The sequence below is a fragment of the Triticum dicoccoides genome, chromosome 4B (genome assembly GCF_002162155.2).
Source record: "Triticum dicoccoides isolate Atlit2015 ecotype Zavitan chromosome 4B, WEW_v2.0, whole genome shotgun sequence".
Lineage (NCBI taxonomy): Eukaryota > Viridiplantae > Streptophyta > Magnoliopsida > Poales > Poaceae > Triticum > Triticum dicoccoides.
The window spans coordinates 19,238,999-19,263,645 of NC_041387.1; the positions used below are offsets into that span (position 1 = coordinate 19,238,999).

At 45.9% G+C, this 24,647-nt stretch overlaps 2 protein-coding genes across 2 annotated transcripts; both read left to right on the forward strand.

Moving 5' to 3' along the window:
• Positions 1-15,274: 15,274 nt before the first annotated feature.
• LOC119294651 (probable ubiquitin-conjugating enzyme E2 18) lies at positions 15,275-15,918 on the forward strand. The gene is made up of 3 exons (XM_037572877.1): positions 15,275-15,379; positions 15,512-15,615; positions 15,816-15,918. Exons 1-3 carry the CDS (start codon positions 15,344-15,346, stop codon positions 15,916-15,918), a joined length of 243 nt encoding a protein of 80 aa, XP_037428774.1. The 5' UTR covers positions 15,275-15,343.
• Positions 15,919-20,370: 4,452 nt separating this feature from the next.
• Positions 20,371-24,322, forward strand: LOC119294650 (probable ubiquitin-conjugating enzyme E2 18). The gene is made up of 6 exons (XM_037572876.1): positions 20,371-20,530; positions 20,684-20,787; positions 20,989-21,091; positions 21,198-21,261; positions 23,803-23,891; positions 23,966-24,322. The coding sequence occupies exons 1-6, from the start codon at positions 20,495-20,497 to the stop codon at positions 24,059-24,061; spliced, it is 492 nt and encodes a 163-aa protein (XP_037428773.1). The 5' UTR covers positions 20,371-20,494; the 3' UTR covers positions 24,062-24,322.
• The last annotated feature ends 325 nt before the right edge of the window (positions 24,323-24,647 follow it).

Below are 24,647 nucleotides of genomic sequence, written 5' to 3' on the forward strand. Positions count from 1 at the left end.
TCATACAATAAAATTCAGCATCATGCCTTGACCATATCACATCACAACATGCCCTGCAAAAACAAGTTAGACGTCCTCTACTTTGTTTGTTGCAAATTTTACGTGGCTGCTACGGGCTTAAGTAAGAACCAATCTCACCTACGCATCAAAACTACAACGATAGTTTGTCAAATAGACTCCGTTTTAACCTTCTCAAGGACCGGGCGTAGCCATACTCGGTTCAACTAAAGTTGGAGAGACAGTCGCCCGCAAGCCATCTATGTGCAAAGCACGTCGAGGGAACCGGTCTCGCGTAAGCGTACGCGTAAGGTTGGTCCGGGTCGTCTCGTCCAACAATCCCGCCGAACCAAAGTATGACATGCTGGTAGGCAGTATGACTTGTATCGTCCACAACTCACTTGTGTTCTACTCGTGCATATAACATCAACATAAATAACCTAGGCTCGGATGCCACTGTTGGGTTTCGTAGTAATTTCAAAAAATTTCCTACGCACACGCAAGATCATGTGATGCATAGCAATGAGGGGAGAGTGTTGTCTACGTACCCAACGCAGACCGACTGCGGAAGCGATGACACGACGTAGAGGAAGTAGTCGTACGTCTTCACGATCCAACCGATCAAGCACTGAAACTACGGCACCTCCGAGTTCGAGCACACGTTCAGCTTGATGACGATCCCCGTACTCCGATCCAGCAAAGTGTCGGGGAAGAGTTCCGTCAGCACGACGGCGTGGTGACTATCTTGATGAATTACAGCAGCAGGGCTTCGCCTAAACTCTGCTACAGTATTATCGAGGTATATGGTGGTAGGGGGCACCGCACACGGCTAAGGAATAGATCACGTGGATCAACTTGTTGTCTCTTTGGTGCTAGCCCTGCCCCTCTATTTATATGTGGAGCCCCGGGGTCGAAACTTGGAGCAAAAGCCTCCTCAAAGTCGGTTTTTCCCGAAAGGCAAGAGTCCCACTCGGACTCCAGGACCAAATGCCACAATCCTTGGCGTCTGGCCCAGACGCCATGGGCCCCGGCGTCTGGCCCAGGGCCAGACGCCAGGGTCTCCGGTGTTTGGCCCCCTGGCCTCCGCAAAACTCCTTTTGCACCGATCTAAACCCTCATGGGCTTGACCCCTTGTCCTAACCATATCATCCAATATATGAATCTTTACGTCTCGACCATTTCGAGACTCCTCGTCATGTCCCCGATCTCATCCGGGACTCCGAACTCCTTCGGTACATCAAAACATGTAAACTCATAATATAACTGTCATCGTAACCTTAAGCGTGCGGACCCTACGGGTTCGAGAACAATGTAGACATGACCGAGACACGTCTCCGGTCAATAACCAATAGCGGGACCTGGATGCCCATATTGGCTCCTACATATTCTGCGAAGATCTTTATCGGTCAGACCGCATAACAACATACGTTGTTCCCTTTGTCATCGGTATGTTACTTGCCCGAGATTCGATCGTCGGTATCCAATACCTAGTTCAATCTCGTTACTGGCAAGTCTCTTTACTCGTTCCGTAATACATCATCTCACAACTAACATATTAGTTGCAGTGCTTGCAAGGCTTATGTGATGTGCATTACCGAGAGGGCCCAGAGATACCTCTCCGACAATCGGAGTGACAAATCCTAATCTCGAAATACGCCAACCCAACATCTACTTTTGGAGACACCTGTAATGCTCCTTTATAATCACCCAGTTACGTTGTGACGTTTGGTAGCACCCAAAGTGTTCCTCCGGCAAACGGGAGTTGCATAATCTCATAGTCATAGGAACATGTATAAGTCATGAAGAAAGCAATAGCAACATACTAAACGATCAGGTGCAAAGCTAATGGAATGGGTCATGTCAATCAGATCATTCAACTAATGATGTGATCTCGTTACTCAAATAACAACTCATTGTTCATGGTCAGGAAACATAACCATCTTTGATTAACGAGCTAGTCCAGTAGAGGCATACTAGTGACACTTTGTTTGTCTATGTATTCACACATGTATTATGTTTCCGGTTAATACAATTCTAGCATGAATAATAAACATTTATCATGATTATAAGGAAATAAATAATAACTTTATTATTGCCTCTAGGGCATATTTCCTTCAGTCTCCCACTTGCACTAGAGTCAATAATCTAGATTACACTGTAATGATTCTAACACCCATGGAGCTTTGGTGCTGATCATGTTTTGCTCGTGGAAGAGGCTTAGTCAACGGGTCTGCAACATTCAGATCCATATGTATCTTGCAAATCTCTATGTCTCCCACCTGGACTAGATCCCGGATGGAGTTGAAGCGTCTCTTGATGTGTTTGGTCCTTTTGTGAAATCTGGATTCCTTTGCCAAGGCAATTGCACCAGTATTGTCACAAAAGATTTTCATTGGACCCGATGCACTAGGTATGACACCTAGATCGGATATGAACTCCTTCATCCAGACTCCTTCATTTGCTGCTTCCGAAGCAGCTATGTATTCCGCTTCACATGTAGATCCCGCTATGACGCTTTGTTTAGAACTGCACCAACTGACAGCTCCACCGTTTAATGTAAACACGTATCCGGTTTGCGATTTAGAATCGTTCGGATCAGTGTCAAAGCTTGCATCAACGTAACCTTTTACGATGAGCTCTTTGTCACCTCCATATACGAGAAACATATCCTTAGTCCTTTTCAGGTATTTCAGGATGTTCTTGACCGCTGTCCAGTGATCCACTCCTGGATTACTTTGGTACCTCCCTGCTAAACTTATAGCAAGGCACACATCAGGTCTGGTACACAGCATTGCATACATGATAGAGCCTATGGCTGATGCATAGGGAACATCTTTCATATTCTCTCTATCTTCTGCAGTGGTCGGGCATTGAGTCTTACTCAATTTCACACCTTGTAATACAGGCAAGAATCCTTTCTTTGCTTGATCCATTTTGAATTTCTTCAAAATCTTGTCAAGGTATGTGCTTTGTGAAAGTCCAATTAAGTGTCTTGATCTATCTCTATAGATCTTAATGCCTAATATGTAAGCAGCTTCACCGAGGTCTTTCATTGAAAAACTTTTATTCAAGTATCCCTTTATGCTATCCAGAAATTCTATATCATTTCCAATGAGTAATATGTCATCCACATATAATATCAGAAATGCTACAGAGCTCCCACTCACTTTCTTGTAAATACAGGCTTCTCCGAAAGTCTGTATAAAACCAAATGCTTTGATCACACTATCAAAACGTTTATTCCAACTCCGAGAGGCTTGCACCAGTCCATAAATGGATCGCTGGAGCTTGCACACTTTGTTAGCTTCCTTTGGATCGACAAAACCTTCTGGTTGCATCATATACAACTCTTCTTCCAGAAATCCATTCAGGAATGCAGTTTTGACATCCATCTGCCAAATTTCATAATCATAAAATGCGGCAATTGCTAACTGTTGGGTTTCGTAGTAATTTCAAAAAATTTCCTACGCGCACACAGGATCATGTGATGCATAGCAACGAGAGGAGAGTGTTGTCTACGTACCCAACGCAGACCGACTGCGGAAGCAATGACACGACGTAGAGGAAGTAGTCGTACGTCTTCACGATCCAACCGATCAAGCACCGAAACTACGGCACCTCCGAGTTCGAGCACACGTTCAGCTCGATGACGATCCCCGGACTCCGATCCAGCAAAGTGTCGGGGAAGAGTTTCGTCAGCACGACGGCGTGGTGACGATCTTGATGAACTACAGCAGCAGGGCTTCGCCTAAACTCCGCTACAGTATTATCGAGGAATATGGTGGCAGGGGGCACCGCACACGGCTAAGGAATCGATCACGTGGATCAACTTGTGTCAACTTGTGTGTTTAGAGGTGCCCCTGCCTCCGTATATAAAGGAGCCAAGGGGGGAGGAGGCGCCGGCCAGGAAGAGGTGGCGCAGGAGGAGTCCTACTCCTACCGGGAGTAGGACTCCCCCCCAATCCTATTCCAACTAGGATTCCCAAGGGGGAAAGAGGGAGAGGGGTGGCCGGCCACCTCTCCTAGTCCTAATAGGACTAGGGGAAGGGGGGAGGCGCGCAGCCCCCTTGGGCTGCCCCTTTCTCCTTTCCACTAAGGCCCATGATGGCCCATATGGCTCCCGGGGGGTTCCGGTAACCTCCCGGTAACCCGGTAAAATCCCGATTTCACCCGGAACACTTCCGATGTCCAAACATAGACTTCCAATATATCAATCTTTATGTCTCGACCATTTCGAGACTCCTCGTCATGTCCGTGATCACATCCGGGACTCCGAACAACCTTCGGTACATCAAAATGCATAAACTCATAATATAACTGTCATCGTAACCTTAAGCGTGCGGACCCTACGGGTTCGAGAACAATGTAGACATGACCGAGACACGTCTCTGGTCAATAAACAATAGCGGGACCTGGATGCCCATATTGGCTCCTACATATTCTACGAAGATCTTTATCGGTCAGACCGCATAACAACATACGTTGTTCCCTTTGTCATCGGTATGTTACTTGCCCGAGATTCGATCGTCGGTATCCAATACCTAGTTCAATCTCGTTACCGGCAAGTCTCTTTACTCGTTCCGTAATACATCATCTCACAACTAACATATTAGTTGTAATGCTTGCAAGGCTTATGTGATGTGTATTACCGAGAGGGCCCAGAGATACCTCTCCGACAATCGGAGTGACAAATCCTAATCTCGAAATACGCCAACCCAACATCTACTTTTGGAGACACCTGTAATGCTCCTTTATAATCACCCAGTTACGTTGTGACGTTTGGTAGCACCCAAAGTGTTCCTCCGGCAAACGGGAGTTGCATAATCTCATAGTCATAGGAACATGTATAAGTCATGAAGAAAGCAATAGCAACATACTAAACGATCAGGTGCTAAGCTAATGGAATGGGTCATGTCAATCAGATCATTCAACTAATGATGTGACCTCATTAATCAAATGACAACTCTTTTGTCCATGGCTAGGAAACATAACCATCTCTGATAAACGAGCTAGTCAAGTAGAGGCATACTAGTGACACTATGTTTGTCTATGTATTCACACATGTATTATGTTTCCGGTTAATACAATTCTAGCATGAATAATAAACATTTATCATGATTATAAGGAAATAAATAATAACTTTATTATTGCCTCTAGGGCATATTTCCTTCAGTCTCCCACTTGCACTAGAGTCAATAATCTAGTTCACATCGTCATGTGATTTAACACCAATATTCATATCTGTATATGATTAACACCCATAGTTCACATCATCATGTGACCAACACCCAAAGGGTTTACTAGAGTCAATAATCTAGTTCACATCGCTATGTGATTAACACCCAAAGAGTACTAAGGTGTGATCATGTTTTGCTCGTGAGAGAAGCTTAGTCAACAGGTATGTCACATTCAGATCCGTATGTATTTTGCAAATATTTTATGTCCACAATGCTCTGCACGGAGCTACTCTAGCTAATTGCTCCCACTTTCAATATGTATCCAGGTTGAGACTTAGAGTCATCTGGATCAGTGTAAAAGTTTGCACTGATGTAACTTTTACAACAAACTCTTTTATCACCTCCATAATCGAGAAACATCTCCTTAGTCCTTACTAAGGATATTCTTGACCAATGTCCAGTGATCTACTCTTAGATCACTATTGTACTCCCTTGCCAAATTTAGAGCAAGGTATCCAATAGGTCTGGTACATAGCATAGCATACTTTATAGAACCTATGACTGAGGCATAGGGAATGACTTTTCATTCTCTTTCTATTTTCTGTTGTGGTCGGGATTTGAGTCTTACTCAATTTCATACCTTTGCAACACAGGCAAGAACTCCTTCTTTTACTGTTCCATTTTGAACTATTTCAAAATCTTGCCAAGGTATGTACTCATTGAAAATCTTATCAAGTGTCTTGATCTATCTCAATAGATCTTGATGCTCAATATGTAAGTAGCTTTTACTGAGGTCTTTTCTTTTTAAAGAACTCCTTTAAAACACTCCTTTATGCTTTGCAGAAAAATTCTACATCATTTCTGATCAACAATATGTCACTCACATATACTAATCAGAAATGTTGTAGTGCTCCCACTCACTTTCTTGTAAATACAGGCTTCTCCAAAAGTCTGTATAAAACCAAATGCTTTGATCACACTATCAAAACGTTTATTCCAACTCCGAGAGGCTTGCACCAGTCCATAAATGGATCACTGGAGCTTGCACACTTTGTTAGCTCCCTTTGGATCGACAAAACCTTCCGGTTGCATCATATACAACTCTTCTTCCAGAAATCCATTCAGGAATGCAGTTTTGACATCCATCTGCCAAATTTCATAATCATAAAATGCGGAAATTGCTAACATGATTCGGACGGACTTAAGCATCGCTACGGGTGAGAAGGTCTCATCGTAGTCAATCCCTTGAACTTGCCGAAAACCTTTTGCGACAAGTCGAGCTTTGTAGACAGTAACATTACCATCGGCGTCAGTCTTCTTCTTAAAGATCCATTTATTCTCAATTGCTTGCCAATCATCGGGCAAGTCAACCAAAGTCCATACTTTGTTCTCATACATGGATCCCATCTCAGATTTCATGGCTTCAAGCCACTTTGCGGAATCTGGGCTCACCATCGCTTCTTCATAGTTCGTAGGTTCATCATGATCTAGTATCATGACTTCCAGAATAGGATTACCGTACCATTCTGGTGCGGATCTTACTCTGGTTGATCTACGAGGTTCAGTAGTATCTTGATCTGAAGTTTCATGATCATTATCATTGGCTTCCTCACTAACTGGTGTAGGTGTCACTGAAACAGTTTTCTGTGATGAACTACTTTCCAGTAAGGGAGCAGGTACAGTTACCTCGTCAAGTTCTACTTTCCTCCCACTCACTTCTTTCGAGAGAAACTCCTTCTCTGGAAAGGATCCATTTTAGCAACGAATGTCTTGCCTTCGGATCTGTGATAGAAGGTGTACCCAACAATTTCCTTTGGGTATTCTATGAAGACGCACTTTTTCGTTTTGGGTTTGAGCTTATCAGGATGAAACTTTTTCACATAAGCATCGCAACCCCAAACTTTAAGAAACGACAAATTTGGTTTCTTGCTAAACCACAGTTCATATCGTGTCGTCTCAACGGATTTAGATGGTGCCCTATTTAACGTGAATGCAGTATCTCTAATGCATGATCCCAAAACGATATTGGTAAATCGGTAAGAAACATCATGGATTGTACTATATCCAATAAAGTACGGTTATGACGTTCGGACACACCATTATGATGTGGTGTTCCAGGTGGCATGAATTTGTGAAACTATTCCACATTGTTTTAATTGAAGACCAAACTCGTAACTCAAATATTTTACTTCTGCGATCATATCGTAGAAACTTTTATTTTCTTGTTACGATGATTCTCTACTTCACTCTGAAATTCTTTGAACTTTTCAAATGTTTCAGACTTGTGTTTCATCAAGTAGATATACTCATATCTGCTTCAAATCAACTGTGAAGGTCAGAAAATAATGATACTTGTCGCGAGCCTTAATATTCATCGGATGACATACATCAGTATGTATGATTTCCAACAAATCTGTTGCTCGCTCCATTGTTCCGGAGAACGGAGTTTTAGTCATCTTGCCCATGAGGCATGGTTCGCAAGCATCAAGTGATTCATAATCAAGTGATTCCAAAATCCCATCAGCATGGAGTTTCTTCATGCGCTTTACACCGATATGACCTAAACGGCAGTGCCACAAATAAGTTGCACTGTCATTATTAACTTTGCATCTTTTGGTTTCAATATTATGAATATGTGTATCACTACGATCGAGATCCAATGAACCATTTTCATTGGGTGTGTAACCATATAAGGTTTTATTCATGTAAACAGAACAACAGTTTATTCTCTTACTTAAATGAATAACCGTATTGCAATAAACATGATCAAATCATATTCATGCTTAACGCAAACACCAAATAACACTTATTCAGGTTCAACACTAATCCTGAAAGTATAGGGAGTGTGCGATGATGATCATATCAATCTTGGAACCACTTCCAACACACATCGTCACTTCACCCTTAACTAGTCTCTGTTTATTCTGCAACTCCCGTTTCGAGTTACTAATCTTAGCAACTGAACTAGTATCAAATACTAAGGGGTTGCTATAAACACTAGTAAAGTACACATCAATAACATGTATATAAAATATACTTATGTTCACTTTGCCATCCTTCTTATCTGCCAATCACTTGGGGTAGTTCCGCTTCCAGTGACCAGTCCCTTTGCAGTAGAAACACTTAGTCTCAGGCTTAGGACCAGACTTGGGCTTCTTCACTTGAGCAGCAACTTGCTTGCCGTTCTACTTGAAGTTCCCCTTCTTCCCTCTGCCCTTTTCTTGAAACTAGTGGTCTTGTCTACCATCAACACTTGATGTTTTTCTCGATTTCTACCTTCGTCAATTTTCGCATTACGAAGAGCTTGGGAATCGTTTCCATTATCCCTTGCATATCATAGTTCATCACGAAGTTCTACTAACTTGGTGATGGTGACTAGAGAATTCTATTAATCACTATCTTATCTGGAAGATTAACTCCCACTTGATTCAAGCGATTGTTGTACTCAGACAATCTGGGCACATGCTCACTAGTTGAGCGATTCTCCTCCATCTTTTAGCTATAGAACTTGTTGGAGACTTCATATCTCTCAACTCGGGTATTTGCTTGAAATATTAACTTCAACTCCTGGAACATCTCATATGGTCCATGACGTTCAAAACGTCTTTGAAGTCCCGATTCTAAGCCATAAAGCATGGTGCACAAAACTATCAAGTAGTCATCATATTGAGCTAGCCAAACGTTCATAACGTCTGCATATGCTCCTGCAATAGGTCTGTCACCTAGCGGTGCATTAAGGACATAATTTTTCTGTGCAGCAATGAGGATAAACCTCAGATCGAGGATCCAATCCGCATCATTGCTACTAACATTTTTCAACACAATTTTCTCTAGGAACATATCAAAATAAACATATGAAAGCAACAACGCGAGCTATTGATCTACAACATAATTTGCAAAATACTACCAGGACTAAGTTCATGATAAATTTAAGTTCAATTAATCATATTACTAAAGAACTCCCACTTAGACAGACATCTCTCTAGTCATCTAAGTGATCACGTGATCCAAATCAACTAAACCATGTCCGATCATCACGTGAGATGGAGTAGTTTTCAATGGTGAACATCGTTTATGTTGATCATATCTACTATATGATTCACGCTCGACCTTTCGGTCTCCGTGTTCCGAGGCCATATCTGCATATGCTAGGCTCGTCAAGTTTAACCTGAGTATTCTGCGTGTGCAAAACTGGCTTGCACCCGTTGTAGATGGACGTAGAGCTTATCACACCCGATCATCACGTGGTGTCTGGGCACGACGAACTTTGGCAACGGTGCATACTCAGGGAGAACACTTCTTGATAATTTAGTGAGAGATCATCTTATAATGCTACCGTCAATCAAAGCAAGATAAGATGCATAAAAAGATAAACATCACATGCAATCAATATAAGTGATATGATATGGTCATCATCATCTTGTGCTTGTGATCTCCATCTCCGAAGCACCGTCATGATCACCATCGTCACCGGCGCGACACCTTGATCTCCATCGTAGCATCGTTGTCGTCTCACCAATCTTATGCTTCCATGACTATCACTACCGTTTAGTAATAAAGTAAAGCATTACATCGCGATTGCATTGCATACAATAAAGCGACAACCATATGGCTCCTGCCAGTTGCCGATAACTCGGTTACAAAACATGATCATCTCATACAATAAAATTCAGCATCATGCCTTGACCATATCACATCACAACATGCCCTGCAAAAACAAGTTAGACGTCCTCTACTTTGTTGTTGCATGTTTTACGTGGCTGCTACGGGCTTAAGTAAGAACCAATCTCACCTACGCATCAAAACCACAACGATAGTTTGTCAAATAGACTCCGTTTTAACCTTCTCAAGGACTGGGCGTAGCCATACTCGGTTCAACTAAAGTTGGAGAGACAGTCGCCCGCAAGCCATCTATGTGCAAAGCACGTCGAGGGAACCGGTCTCGCGTAAGCGTACGCGTAAGGTTGGTCCGGGTCGTCTCGTCCAACAATCCTGCCGAACCAAAGTATGACATGCTGGTAGGCAGTATGACTTGTATCGTCCACAACTCACTTGTGTTCTACTCGTGCATATAACATCAACATAAATAACCTAGGCTCGGATGCCACTGTTGGGTTTCGTAGTAATTTCAAAAAAATTCCTACGCACACGCAAGATCATGTGATGCATAGCAACGAGGGGAGAGTGTTGTCTACGTACCCAACGCAGACCGACTGCGGAAGCGATGACACGACGTAGAGGAAGTAGTCATACATCTTCACGATCCAACCGATCAAGCACCGAAACTACGGCACCTCCGAGTTCGAGCACACGTTCAGCTCGATGACGATCCCCGGATTCCGATCCAGCAAAGTGTCGGGGAAGAGTTCCGTCAGCACGACGGCGTGGTGACGATCTTGATGAATTACAGCAGCAGGGCTTCGCCTAAACTCTGCTACAGTATTATTGAGGTATATGGTGGCAGGGGGCACCGCACACGGCTAAGGAATAGATCACGTGGATCAACTTGTTGTCTCTTTGGTGCTAGCCCTGCCCCTCTATTTATATGTTGAGCCCCGGGGTCGAAACTTGGAGCAAAAGCCTCCTCAAAGTCGGTTTTTCCCGAAAGGCAAGAGTCCCACTCGGACTCCAGGACCAAACGCCACAATCCTTGGCGTCTGGCCCAGACGCCATGGGCCCTAGCGTCTGGCCCAGGGCCAGACGCCAGGGTCTCCGGCGTTTGGCCCCCTGGCCTCCGCAAAACTCCTTTTGCACCGATCTAAACCCTCATGGGCTTGACCCCTTGGCCTAACCATATCATCCAATATATGAATCTTTACGTCTCGACCATTTCGAGACTCCTCGTCATGTCCCCGATCTCATCCGGGACTCCGAACTCCTTTGGTACATCAAAACATGTAAACTCATAATATAACTGTCATCGTAACCTTAAGCGTGCGGACCCTACGGGTTCGAGAACAATGTAGACATGACCGAGACACGTCTCCGGTCAATAACCAATAGCGGGACCTGGATGCCCATATTGGCTCCTACATATTCTGCGAAGATCTTTATCGGTCAGACCGCATAACAACATACGTTGTTCCCTTTGTCATCGGTATGTTACTTGCCCGAGATTCGATCGTCGGTATCCAATACCTAGTTCAATCTCGTTACTGGCAAGTCTCTTTACTCGTTCCGTAATACATCATCTCACAACTAACATATTAGTTGCAGTGCTTGCAAGGCTTATGTGATGTGCATTACCGAGAGGGCCCAGATATACCTCTCCGACAATCGGAGTGACAAATCCTAATCTCGAAATACGCCAACCCAACATCTACTTTTGGAGACACCTGTAATGCTCCTTTATAATCACCCAGTTACGTTGTGACGTTTGGTAGCACCCAAAGTGTTCCTCCGGCAAACGGGAGTTGCATAATCTCATAGTCATAGGAACATGTATAAGTCATGAAGAAAGCAATAGCAACATACTAAACGATCAGGTGCTAAGCTAATGGAATGGGTCATGTCAATCAGATCATTCAACTAATGATGTGACCTCATTAATCAAATGACAACTCTTTTGTCCATGGCTAGGAAACATAACCATCTCTGATAAACGAGCTAGTCAAGTAGAGGCATACTAGTGACACTATGTTTGTCTATGTATTCACACATGTATTATGTTTCCGGTTAATACAATTCTAGCATGAATAATAAACATTTATCATGATTATAAGGAAATAAATAATAACTTTATTATTGCCTCTAGGGCATATTTCCTTCAGCAAAGACTTCCAAGATGCCAGATGACTCAGCTGCAAACCTCAAGACCAAGCAGGAATAGCTCAGTTATCTGCTTGAAGCAACAGTGAGAATTGAGAAAGGGCTAGCCACCCTGACTCAAAATCAAGAAAGTCTTGAGAGGATCATTGAAACAAAAATTTATGATCTAGGCTTGAAGGTCACGGAGATTCAGACCACAGTTGAGCAACTTCAAAAAGAAGCAGAGGACAGGAGAGGAAGAGCTACCACAGAGGCATTTCAGAGAGTGCCCAGAGCACATAGGTCTGTAGTTGTGCCAGTCAGTGACACGAGAGCTACCACTTCAGCACCTGCAGCCACTGCCCCAGTTGCCCCTCCAGTTGCAACCCCTCCAGTTCCTCAGACATCAGTAGAAGTATTTGCAGATGCTGTCCTCTCCACGCCATCTTCGCACACCAGAGCTCCCAGAGATCATGCTTAGAGTACCGCATAGCACTATGCATTTTCAGCTTTTTGGTAACTTGTTGCCAAAGGGGGAGAAAGTGTATAGATCATAGGCTTCGAGAGAGAGTGTGTGTTTTACTTTTGTTTGCCTCTCTTGCTACTTGCTTTTGTTCGTTTGGTTGCTACATTATTTGTGCTTGTGTGTGAGATACTCTTATGGTCATGTGATTGATCATATTATGCTTTAATGTGTGCTTGAATGATGATATCTTATTACTTGTGTATGATCAATCACGTTTGCCTTGGTGATGAGTGCATGCTATTTATATTCTATCATTTTGAGCGCTCCACCAAGATGTATGTGACATGGAAGAGTAACCCATAATCCTAATCGATTGTGCATTTGCATTCAAAAGCAAATTTTGTATAGTGCACAAACTTAGGGGGGGATCTTGCTTATCACATACTTCTCAAAGCGACGATATATCTCATTCTTATTATCATTTGTCGAAGCTTTGATCTATATGTTGTCATCAATTACCAAAAAGGGGGAGATTGAAAGTACAACTAATCCCCCGGGTGGTTTTGGTAACTCATAACAACATATAGCTCATTGAACTAATATCCATTCAAGTTGATTATTTCAGAAAGTTCAATGATTGGCATGTCATGGACTAGAGATGTGGGCCCTCAAAATGCTAAGGACAAATATTAGCAAAATCTCAAGACTCTTCGTTTCTATTTTTAGTGATCCAAGATCACATTGAGTCCACAGGAAAAGCCAATACTATTAAAAGGGGATGAGGTGTTGCTTAATGGTCTACTTGCTCAAAATGCTTAGTGATATGCTCCAAAGCCCTCAACCACTTTCTCAAATCCAAATATGTCCTAAACCTAATGTCAAACTTGGCCCCACCAATTTGATCCATCCGGCGCCACCGAGTTCACTTGACATAGCCATAGCCAGAAACCCTAATCAGTTCGATCTCACTGATAGGGATTTCGGTCTCACCGAGATGGGATTGCAAACTCTCTATTTCCCTTCATAATGTTTTGGTCTCACCAAAATGAGCAATTTGTCCCACCGAGTTCGTAGTGCAAACTCTCTGTTTCCCTTCCGTAACATTTCGGTATCACCGAGAGGAGCGATCGGTCCCACCGAGTTTGCCTGACCAACTTTCAGTTTGCTTATTACTGAAATTGGTCTCACCGAGTTTATGTAATCAGTCAAACCGAGATAAGGTTTTGCCCTAACCCTATGATACGACTTCGTAGTATCTATATTTTTTGATTGTTTCATGCCAATATTATACCACTTTCACATATTTTTGGCAACTTTTTATATGATTTATTGGACTAACCTATTGATCCAGTGCCCAGTGCCTGTTTTTGTTTTTTGCATGTTTTTTCTATCGCAGAAAATCCATATCAAACGAAGTCCAAATGCAATAAAATTTCATGGATAATTATTTTGGAATATATGTGATTGTTGGGAGTTGGAATCACCGCAAAGGGAGGCCCACATAGCCCACAAGACACCAGGGCGCGCTAGAGGCCCCTCGCGCGTGGTGGTGGGTTGTGCCCTCCTCGAATGTCGGTTGGAGCTCTACTTCGGGCCCAAGGAAGCTCATACCCGGAAAAAAATCGTGTTAAAATCTCAACGCAATCGGAGTTACGGATCTCCCGAAATATAAGAAACGGGTTTTGGCCAGATCAGGGGAGCGCGAAACAGAAGAGAACAGAGAGGGAGATCCAATCTTGGAGGGGCTCCTGCCCCTCTGCCACCATGGAGGCCATGGACCAGAGGGGGGACTCTCCTCCCATCTAGGAGGGAGGCCAAGGAAGAAGAAGGAGGGGGGCTCTCTTCCCCCCTCTCTCCTGGTGGCGCCGGAGTGCCGCCGGGGCGAGGATCGTGATGGAGATCTACATCAACAATCTTGCTACCGTCGACACCAACTTTCTCCCCCTCTATGAAGTGGTGTAACACCCCTTCTATCCACTGTAATCTCTACTTAAACATGGTGCTCAACTCCATATATTATTTCCCAGTGATCTATGGTTATCCTATGATGTTTGAGTAGATCCGTTTTGTCCTATGGGTTAAGCGTGATCTTGGTTGGTATGATTGTTATTTTATTTATGGTGCTGTCCTACGGTGCCCTCCGACTCGCGCAAACATGAGGGATCCCCGCTGTAGGGTGTTGCAATATGTTCATGATTTGCTTATGGTGGGTTGCGAGAGTGACAGAAGCTTAAACCAGAGTAGGTGGGTTGTTGCGTATGGGATAAAGATGACTTGATACTTAATGCTATGGTTGGGTTTCACGACCTTAATGATCTTTAGTAGTTGCGGATGCTTGCTAGAGTTCCAATCATTAGTGCATATGATCCAAGTAGAGAAAGTATGTTAGCTCATGCCTCTCCCTCATATAAAATTGCAAGAATGGTTACCGGTACTTGCTGTGAGGCCAGACCCATGTGCCGACACAGCAGGATCCTCTAATATTTATAGGGAAAAATATGCAAAAAAACAAAAATAGACAAAAATACAATCCATAGCACGCGGCCCATTAGGACTAAACGTGCCATGGGCGGGCCCGTTTAGTACATGAGTCGTGTGCTGGCACGACACAACCCACTTATAAACGTGCCTAGGTGGGACCTACCATCCCTGACATGTTTAAGCGTGGGCCGGGCCGGGCCGGGCCGTGTGGTGCGGGCCCACTTTACCAGGTCTCCCAACGCATGGAAGTTCACAAGGCATCAAGTCATTATATTTTCTCATCACAAAAGGAGAAAGCGTTGAATTGAGCGGCGAGTCTTTCCAGCCGGCCACTTGAGCTCCTCCGCAATCGGCATCCCCGTCGCGTCGCACCCCGCCGCTACACCAACCCACCCCACCCCACCCCACGTATTCCCCGCACCGCACCGCACCTTCCCCCCTCCCCCGGCCTCGGCGAGACCGCGTGCGGCGCACCATGACGAGCTCCGCCTCCTCCTCCCCTTCCCGCAAGGTACCAAACCCTAACCCCCGCCCCGCCCCCAGGCCGGCCACGTCCAATCTCGCCAATCCCCCTTCCGATGCGGCCCCGCCGGATTCGCCTCGCGCCCGATTCGGCTGAATTAACCCCGCTGTTCGCGCGCAGGTGCTGAGCAAGATCGCATGCCTCCGGCTGCAGAAGGAGCTCGGGGAGTGGCAGGCCAGCCCTCCCGGCGGCTTCACCTACAAGGTCTCGGACAACCTCCAGCGGTGCCTGCCCCTACGCCCTTCCCTCTCCCCCGCTCCCTCCTCCCCGCCCGACCAATCCAGTCCCCCCGTTCGGTCTGCCGTAGTATTGATCCGCTGCGGACCTTTTATCTTCGCTGCAATATGATTTCGTTCTCGTAATCTGTTTTATATATACCAAGCAAAAGGCAATATGAAAATCATGATGGGTGGCACGGCAACAGGTGGGTCATCGAGGTGTCGGGGGCGGAGGGGACGCTCTACGCCGGCGAGACCTACCGGCCGCAGGTTGACTTCCTGGAGCAGTACCCCATGGAGGCTCCATAGGTGAGAGAGAGAGAGAGATATCCCCTGTTCTTTCTAATTTGTTTATCTCGTACCTTACGCGTAGAGCTCGTGTTATTTTGGACCGCGCTGATGGTACCGGCTCCAGCGCGTCGTCGTCAAATTGAGGTAGCAGCTTACGCTTCGGGTAACTCTTGGTTGGGCGCCCGAGGCCGTATTCCTCGACTGCCAGGACATTAGTCCACCTGTCGTTGAGCAGATCTTGATCAGCTTGAAGCTGCTGCTGCTTCTTTTCAGGCTCCTTGCAGTGGCTATTAGCCGGCGCTTAAAGCGCTCCTGTTCGAGAGGTTCCTCAGGCACGATAAAGTCTTCGTCGCCGAGGCTCACTTCATCCTCAGAGAGTGGAAGATAATTACTATCCTCCGAGTCTTCATTTACAGCATGTTCATCAGGGCTAATTTGCCCATCTTCCCGATCGTCCTGTTCGGAGGTTGGCTCGACGGGGTCATCTTGGTCTTCGGCGTCGTCCAGAGTGTTGTTATCTCTGGTGCCGGTATTGCTGTCTTTTCCACGGCGTGATTTAGAGCGGCACCGCCGACGTCGGCGCTTTGGTTGTATATCAGGAGGTTTATCCTCGACTGGATTTTTCTCATTATCGCCGTTACCCTCTTTGGGTGTATCCACCATGTACACGTCATACGAAGAGGTGGTCGTCCAGCGTCCGGTAAACGGCGGGTTTTGGGCCTGCTCTTCTCTGGTATCATCGTCCATACCATCGATGTCTTCGGAGCCATAATCGAGCATGTCGGTTAAGTCCTCGACAGTGGCTATGAAGTGGGTGGTGGGTGGGACGTAAAATTCCCCGCTCTCAACCCCTAGTCCGGGTTGGGTGTAGTTCGGACGTTGCCCCTCTGTGATGACGAGGGATCGCATTAAGTCCAGAGCCTCGCTTAAAGACAAGGTTTGGCCAGGGGGAGGAGAGTCCGTGGAGTACGGCAGGAAGGAGACTCCTTGGCCGAGCTCATACGATGCTGGCTCCGAGGGTTCGGAGTCAGTGTTCAGAGAAGAGTCCGGCTTCATGAAGATTGCCGGTAATACTACTTCCTCCGGCTCTCCCGCACTAGGCTCAATAGCCGTAGAGAGTCTGGCGGGCTCGGGAATCCCGTCTTTGGACCTGGTGATGCGCTCCGGATCTAAGGCCAGAGCGGAGGTTGGGGTCGCGAACCCTTGGAAGATCAAGTCTCCTCGGATATCATCAACATAATCCAGATTTCCTAAACTAATCTGGTGACCTGGGGCATAGCTGTCGATCTGCTCTAGATGGCCAATCGAGTTGGCCCGCAGTGCGAAGCTGCCGAACACAAAGATCTGGCCGGGGAGAAAAACCTCCCTCAGGGCAGCCTTGTTGTGGATGACCGATGGAGCCATCGAACCTTCTAACAACGACACAGCGGATCTCTCAATGAAAGCACCAATGTCAGTGTCAAAACCGGCAGATCTCGGGTAGGGGGTCCCGAACTATGCGTCTGAGGATCGAAGGTAACAGGAGACAGGGACACGATGTTTACCCAGGTTCGGGCCCTCTCAATGGAGGTAATACCCTACTTCCTGCTTGATTATCTTGGATGAATATGGGGTTTACAAGAGTTGATCTACCTCGAGATCGTAATGGCTAAACCCTCGATGTCTAGCCTGTATGATTATGATTGCCTCCACGGACTAATCCCTCCGGTTTATATAGACACCGGAGGGGCCTAGGGTTGCACATAGTCGGTTTACAGAGGAAGGAATCTTCATATCGAACGCCAAGCTTGCCTTTCGCGCAAAGGAGAGTCCCATCCGGACACGGGAGGAAGTCTTCTATCTTGTATCTTCATGGCCCATTAGTCCGGCCTACGTCACATAGCCCGGACGCCGTAATACAAGACCCCCTCAGTGACCTCAACTTCCATGAGTGCTGCTAAAGTGTCCAAAACCTCTGACAACACCTGAGCCGGAGGGCGTGCTGAACGGCTCGCACCAGCTGTCACCGCGTTCGTTGAACTGGAAGTCATAGCCGCTACTGTTGAGGAATTGTGAGCTGGCTGCGTGCCCGCCATGAAGATTGCAGCCCTGTTCGGCGGCTCATAGGTGTCTGAAATACTGTCGCCATAGAAACAGCCCCCAAGTCGGGCATCTTGCAGTTGATACATTGAGTTGGTCTCACCAGTTGACGACTCTCCATCAGAGTAGATGGGCGTCTCACCACCAGACACAAATCCTTCCTCATACTCCACCCCATGGACGCATCCAACAAAGGCGCGCTTCACCACAACATGAATCTTGGCGAGTCGTGCACGCTGAGCTGTCTCAATGATGTTGGTGTAGGTGTCCGGCTCAGGGCCTGACTCACCGATCTTGCCGATGAAGACGTGGATTCCGCCGAAGGGGACCCGGTACCAATACTCAATTGAGCCTGCCTCGGGGCCCCGGCCGACGTCGTCGATGTAGAGCTTGCCGCGACGACTCTTGGCCATCCGGCCCACAGCGTATCCCGTGATCCCTGCGAAGTCGCCCTTCAAGAACTCAAAACCACCGTGAGCAGGCCCCACGGTGGTCACTAACTGTCGTGGACTTGACACGACAGATGTCCTAGCGAAAGGACTTAATCGTGGAGCCATCATAGTTAGGTTAGCTTAAAAGGGCTTAATCGGGACAAATGACACATAGAGTTTATACTGGTCCGGCCCCTCGCGGTGGAGGTAAAGGCTTACTCCAGTTTGGGATTGTATTGCTTGGGTTCCGATTACCAGGGAGCGAATACGCTTGACCTAGTTCTCGATCTCTTGTTTCTTGTCCTCAACTCGCCGTCGGGTCACCCCTTTATATACATAGGTTGATGCCTAACGGTTTACAGAGTCCCGGCCGGCTCATACACAACGTGTCCGGCTCGGTGACTAACTATGCTTGCCTTACAATACAAGTTATACTTTATGGCTGTTCATCCTCTTGGGCCTCAAGTCGCCTCTGGGTCTTGGGCCGTCAATGGGCTTGCTATGACCCGCCATCTTCATTGATAAGTCGCCTGGGACATGACCCGACCCCTCCTGGGCGGTTCATACCTAGTAGTTATATCCCCAACACACGTTTTACTGACCAAATGAATGATGGCCTATGTGCAGAGTTTACGGATAAGGAGATTGCAGATGCACTTTTTCAGATTGGACCGCTCAAGGCTCCGGAGCCTGATGACTTCCCTGCCCGTTTCTTTCAGAGGAACTGGTTTGTCATGCGAGAGCAGGTGATCTCCGGGGTTAAGAAATTTTTCCGGACAGGAGTCATGCCTGAGGGGGTGAACAACACATTCATAGTTCTCATTGCCAAGGTTGAAAACCCCGTGCGGCTCACGGAGTTCAAGCCGACCAGTTTGTGTAACGTCATCTACAAGGTAGTGCCTAAATGTTTGGTTAACCGTTTGAGGCCTATTCTTGATGAGATTATATCGCTTGAGCAGAGTGCCTTCGTCCCTGGACGGATGATCACTGATAATGCATTGATAGCATTTGAGTGCATTCACTATATTCAAAAGGAAAAGGACCCGAATAAAAGTTTTTGTGCTTATAAATTGGATTTGTCTAAAGCATATGACAGAGTAGACTGGATCTTCTTGGAGCGAATGATGTAAAAGATGGGCTTCGCTCGCCGTTGGGTGAACTGGATTATGACATGCGTCACCTCGGTGAGATACACTATTAAATTTAATGGAACCCTCTTCGATTCATTTGCACCGTTGTGTGCACTTCGGCAAGGTGATCCTCTCTTCCCATTTTTGTTCCTTAGGGAAAAATATGCAAAAACATAAATAGACAAAAAAACACAATCCGTAGCACGCGACCCATTAGGACTAAACGTGCCATGGGCGGGCCCGTGTGCTGGCACGGCACAACCCACTTATAAACGTGCCTAGGTGGGACCTACCATGCCTGACATGTTTAAGCGTGGGCCGGGCCGGGCCGGCCCACTTGGCCAGGTCTCCCAACGCATGGAAGTTCACAAGGCATCGAGTTACTCCCTCCGTTCCTTGATGTAAGGTGTATAGATTTTTGAGAAAAATTCCGAAATACTCCCTCCGTCCGGAAATACTTGTCTTAGAAATGGTTGAAAATGGATATATCTATAACTAAAATAAGTCTAGATACAACCATTCCTAAGACAAGTATTTCCGGACGGAGGGAGTATAAGGTGTATTGCATTGCACCACTCGTTTGGATATTTTTTTTAGGGATTTGATTACATTTCCTTATATCGGGCAAGCTCCTTTATTTCCTCATGTCAATTAGTCAGGTGTAATTTTGCCCAAAACTTGTGAAATTTTCCCTCCACATACGTTCTTTAATTTCCGTGCCAAAAACTATACATCCTATATCTAGGAACGGAGGGAGTATTATATTTCTCATCACAACAAAAGGAGAAAGCGTTGAATTGAGCGGCGAGTCTTTCCAGCCGGCCACTTGAGCTCCTCCGCCATCGGCATCCCCGTCGCGTCGCACCCCGCCGCTACACCAACCCACCCCACCCCACGTATTCCCCGCACCTTTCCCCCCTCCCCCGGCCTCGTCGAGACCGCGCGCGGCGCGCCATGACGAGCTCCGCCTCCTCCTCCCCTTCCCGCAAGGTACCAAACCCTAACCCCCGCCCCGCCCCCGGGCCGGCCACGTCCAATCTCGCCGACCCCCCTTCCGATCCGGCCCCGCCGGATTCGCCGACCGCCGCCCGATTCGGCCGAATTAACCCCGCTGTTGCCGTGTGTGTGTGTGCGCGGGCGCAGGTGCTGAGCAAGATCGCGTGCCTCCGGCTGCAGAAGGAGCTCGGGGAGTGGCAGGCCAGCCCTCCCGGCGGCTTCACCTACAAGGTCTCCGACAACCTCCAGCGGTGCCTGCCCCTACGCCCTCCCCTCTCCCCCGCTCCCTCCTCCCCGCCCGACCAATCCAGTCCCCCCGTTCGGTCCGCCGTAGTATCGATCCGCTGCGGACCTTTTATCTTCGCTGCAATACGATTCCGTTCTCGTAATCTGTTTTTTTATATACCGAGCAAAAGGCGATATGAAAATCATGATGGGTGGCACGGCAACAGGTGGGTCATCGAGGTGTCGGGGGCGGAGGGGACGCTCTACGCCAGCGAGACGTACCGGCTGCAGGTTGACTTCCCGGAGCAGTACCCCATGGAGGCTCCACAGGTGAGAGAGAGAGAGACATCCCCTGTTCTTTCTGCTTTCTTTAGCTCGTACCTCACGCGTAGAGCTCGCGTTATTTTGGACCGCTCTGATGGATGCTTTGGTGCAGGTTATATTTATGCATCCGGCGCCGATGCATCCGCACATTTACAGCAATGGGCACATCTGTCTAGGTATAATTCTTGTTGCTCCTTTTGATACGTGTTTAGTTTTGTTCTTCATGCTTTTGCACGCTTGAGTGGCATATGGAAAGGTCCATTAACTACCCTTTTCGTGTTCAACACTCAAGATTGATAAGATTATCTTGGACCATATGATGGATTAATGGTATATCACCTATGGGTGAGCTGATAGGCGAGGTCGCGGGAACGTACAGCCAACAACGAGCTGCCCCCTCACTAGGTTCTTTTTAGTCTTGCTCCCGCGCTAGGCATTCTCGAGCGCGCGCGTTTGCGGCAGAAAAATCATGGGCCAAGCTGCATGCACGTAAATAAGGCCCAAGCTGGCAAGCTGTTGTGGCTTGCTTTTCTGGTCGACTTGTACGTGCGTACGAGGCGCTGCCGGTTGGTGGTTTAGTCCCACCTCGGCCAGCCACACACAAGGAGGCGGATAGCTAGTCTATATAATAGCGTAGGTGGAAAGGATGCGAGCCACGGAGCCACACGGCTGATTCGTTGGCATATTTGGCGAATACGGTATAAACCGATTACCAGACCGAAAAGCTCGGTTAACTGAATTTTCGGTTTTCTATTTTGTGTTGACTTTATCGGTTTCCATCTTTGCAAACCGATTTAAAAAAAAAACGAATGGTGCCGAACCTGCTTCTAAATTAACGTGTATAAAAGCTAAAAATATGTACTGATATGGCGTTATTCCTGGTCCACCAATATGCTTTGATACATACAGAGGAAATTTAATAGCACACATAATTTTCTTAAGATGGAGGTTAAGGTATTAAATTATGCGTCTCTGAACTAAATCCACTATATATATTTTTTTCAATATTCTTCTGCTGAGTAACTAAAAGAAAAGTATTAATCAACATCCTATAAGATTTGTGACCACCATATATTAGCTTTATACGCATCAAGTCCCCAGATGCTCATAGCCACGCCAATTTACCTGTGACAAAAGCACAACCTGTGCATGCTCATAGCTTATTATTTTCATCTTTGCAGCTTGGCATCCGACCAGTGCCTCGGTAGTTCCCTTTATGGACTGGATGGATAGGTCATCGCTAATTGATTATCCAGTACAATGCTACCTGTGTTAATGTCAGCATAGATCAAATATACTGATGAACTGAATCATGCAGATGAATAAATAATGTTGTCTATTAAAGCTCTATATACCTGCGAAATGTCTTCTGTTATTAGTAAAAGAACATGTAGCCTAGAAAACAGAGTAAAAGAACATCTGTTTTTAGGCAAACCATGTAACTTAGGCTCTTTCGCATTATAGATAAATTGCCCCCAAGCGCCCCGATTCCCTGTCATCTCCCAGCAGCAAACCTAGCCAGCGCCCCAGCCTCCTCTTGCACGAATGCTTCCGCTCTCTTGTACACTGGTATGTGCTGCAGGCCATGCACGACACTTTCCTAAACTAATGACCCGACAACCTTGATCATAATTACTGATCCTCACCAGACTCTCAACTAGGAAACCTACAAGTGACTAGACAGGTACTACACGTGTACCAGAACCCAGCTAATCTCGCTAATCATAGTATTGAAACTACATGGACAAGTGACATGACAATAAATTTTTTGTGCTCTCGTTTATTCTATTTATGCATCTTTGAGCGAGAGAGAAATATTATTATGAAATACACTCTCTGTTCCTAAATATAAGTCGTTTTTGCAGTTCAATTTAAACTGCCAAAACGTCTTATATTTAGAAACAGGGGTAGTAGTTTATACATTAGTATATAATAAAAAAAAACATTTACTGTTGGTCAAAATACCATTTAAACAAGCTACTCCCTCCGTCCGGAAATACTTGTCAGAGGAATGAATGTATCTAGACATTTTAGTTCTACATACATCCATTTTTATGCATTTCTCCGACAAGTATTTCCGGACGGAGGGAGTATTAACTAAGAGTTGGCAAATTACACTGATCTGGGCACTCTGGCGGTATTTCAGCATTTTCACCAGCTCACAACAGCTCCCACGGCTACGCTGCCAAACAGTTAACCTTCATCACAGCCACTTCCTCGATTGCCACCGCCGCAAGTCTATAGATGCTTCGGTCGAAGCTGCAGCCCAAACAAACAAGTCCATATGTACTACGGTGAATTCCCACACCATGTGTCACAAGTCTTCCTGGCCCAGTCTATTTACTTACCCGTTATTCCGCTCAACTTTGATCAATTCACATATAGCGGGTTTTTTAAACAAGATGAGATAAGCTCACTATATTGTCAAGTCATGTCTTTCTAAGACAAATAGATATCTAGACATTTGGTGAACATCTAGTACCTTTTGCCTCTTAGTTTTTTAATGTAAGATTGAGCCGTAACAGTTAGCTCTTTCATCAGTTTTTCTTTCTTTGCATCATCTTGTAAACCGATTTAATTTAAGGTTGTTTTCATGGGTTCTTGAGTATCTGTCGACGTGTCTGGTTTTATTTAACAACTGCCATATTTTGACATGCTACAATAGTGCATTTTCATGTGCTGAAACCCCAGCTTTCTAACGATTCACTTGTCTGCAGATATATTGTATGACTCGTGGTCACCAGCAATGACGGTCAGTTCCGTGTGCATCAGCATCTTGTCCATGTTGTCAAGTTCACCAGCTAAGGTCACCCAGCTCCCTCTACATTATCTACAATCTAACTGAACGGTCATCTAACTGTACATATTGTTTGCATGCAGGAACGCCCATCCGATAACGATCGCTACGTCAGGAACTGCCGCAACGGGAGGTCTCCGAAGGAGACGAGGTGGTGGTTTCATGATGACAAAGTGTGATGGGCTCCAGCTGGTTTCTTCTTCCGGCATCAGCAGCTCTTATACATCATCATCCTGCCTACCGTAGTATGGCGTGCGTCGTTCATGAAAAGGATCATTTAGGCAAGTATTTCAAGCCATCTATTTGGCGGCAAATTGACATGCCCATGTATGTGGTTTTGTACATGATGAACCTGCACCTGTATCAACTCCCGTGCTTACCAACTCTTATCCCTTTTGATATGATGAAAGTAGTAATCGAGTGTTATCTTATTATCAATAGAGGCACCAAGTGCTGGCTGGGTCTTGTTTGCTTGATTTCATGATCATATTTGATTAGACATCAGCAATGGTTCGTATTCTACAACCATTTGGCATAGACATCCTAATCGGTTCAATGTTAGAATCGTAAATTTGTAATTCTATAAGAGCGACCCAAACCATTTTTAGAGCATATCCAACACAGACCTATAATTTGATGACCCAAAACCAGTTTTAGGTTTTTTTTAGACAAAAAACCAGTTTTAGGTGTTTCCAACAGCAGCCCTTAATTGGGACCAACTAATTAGAGTGTTGCGCTCTTGACCACCCTTGGTTTTTTTTTCTT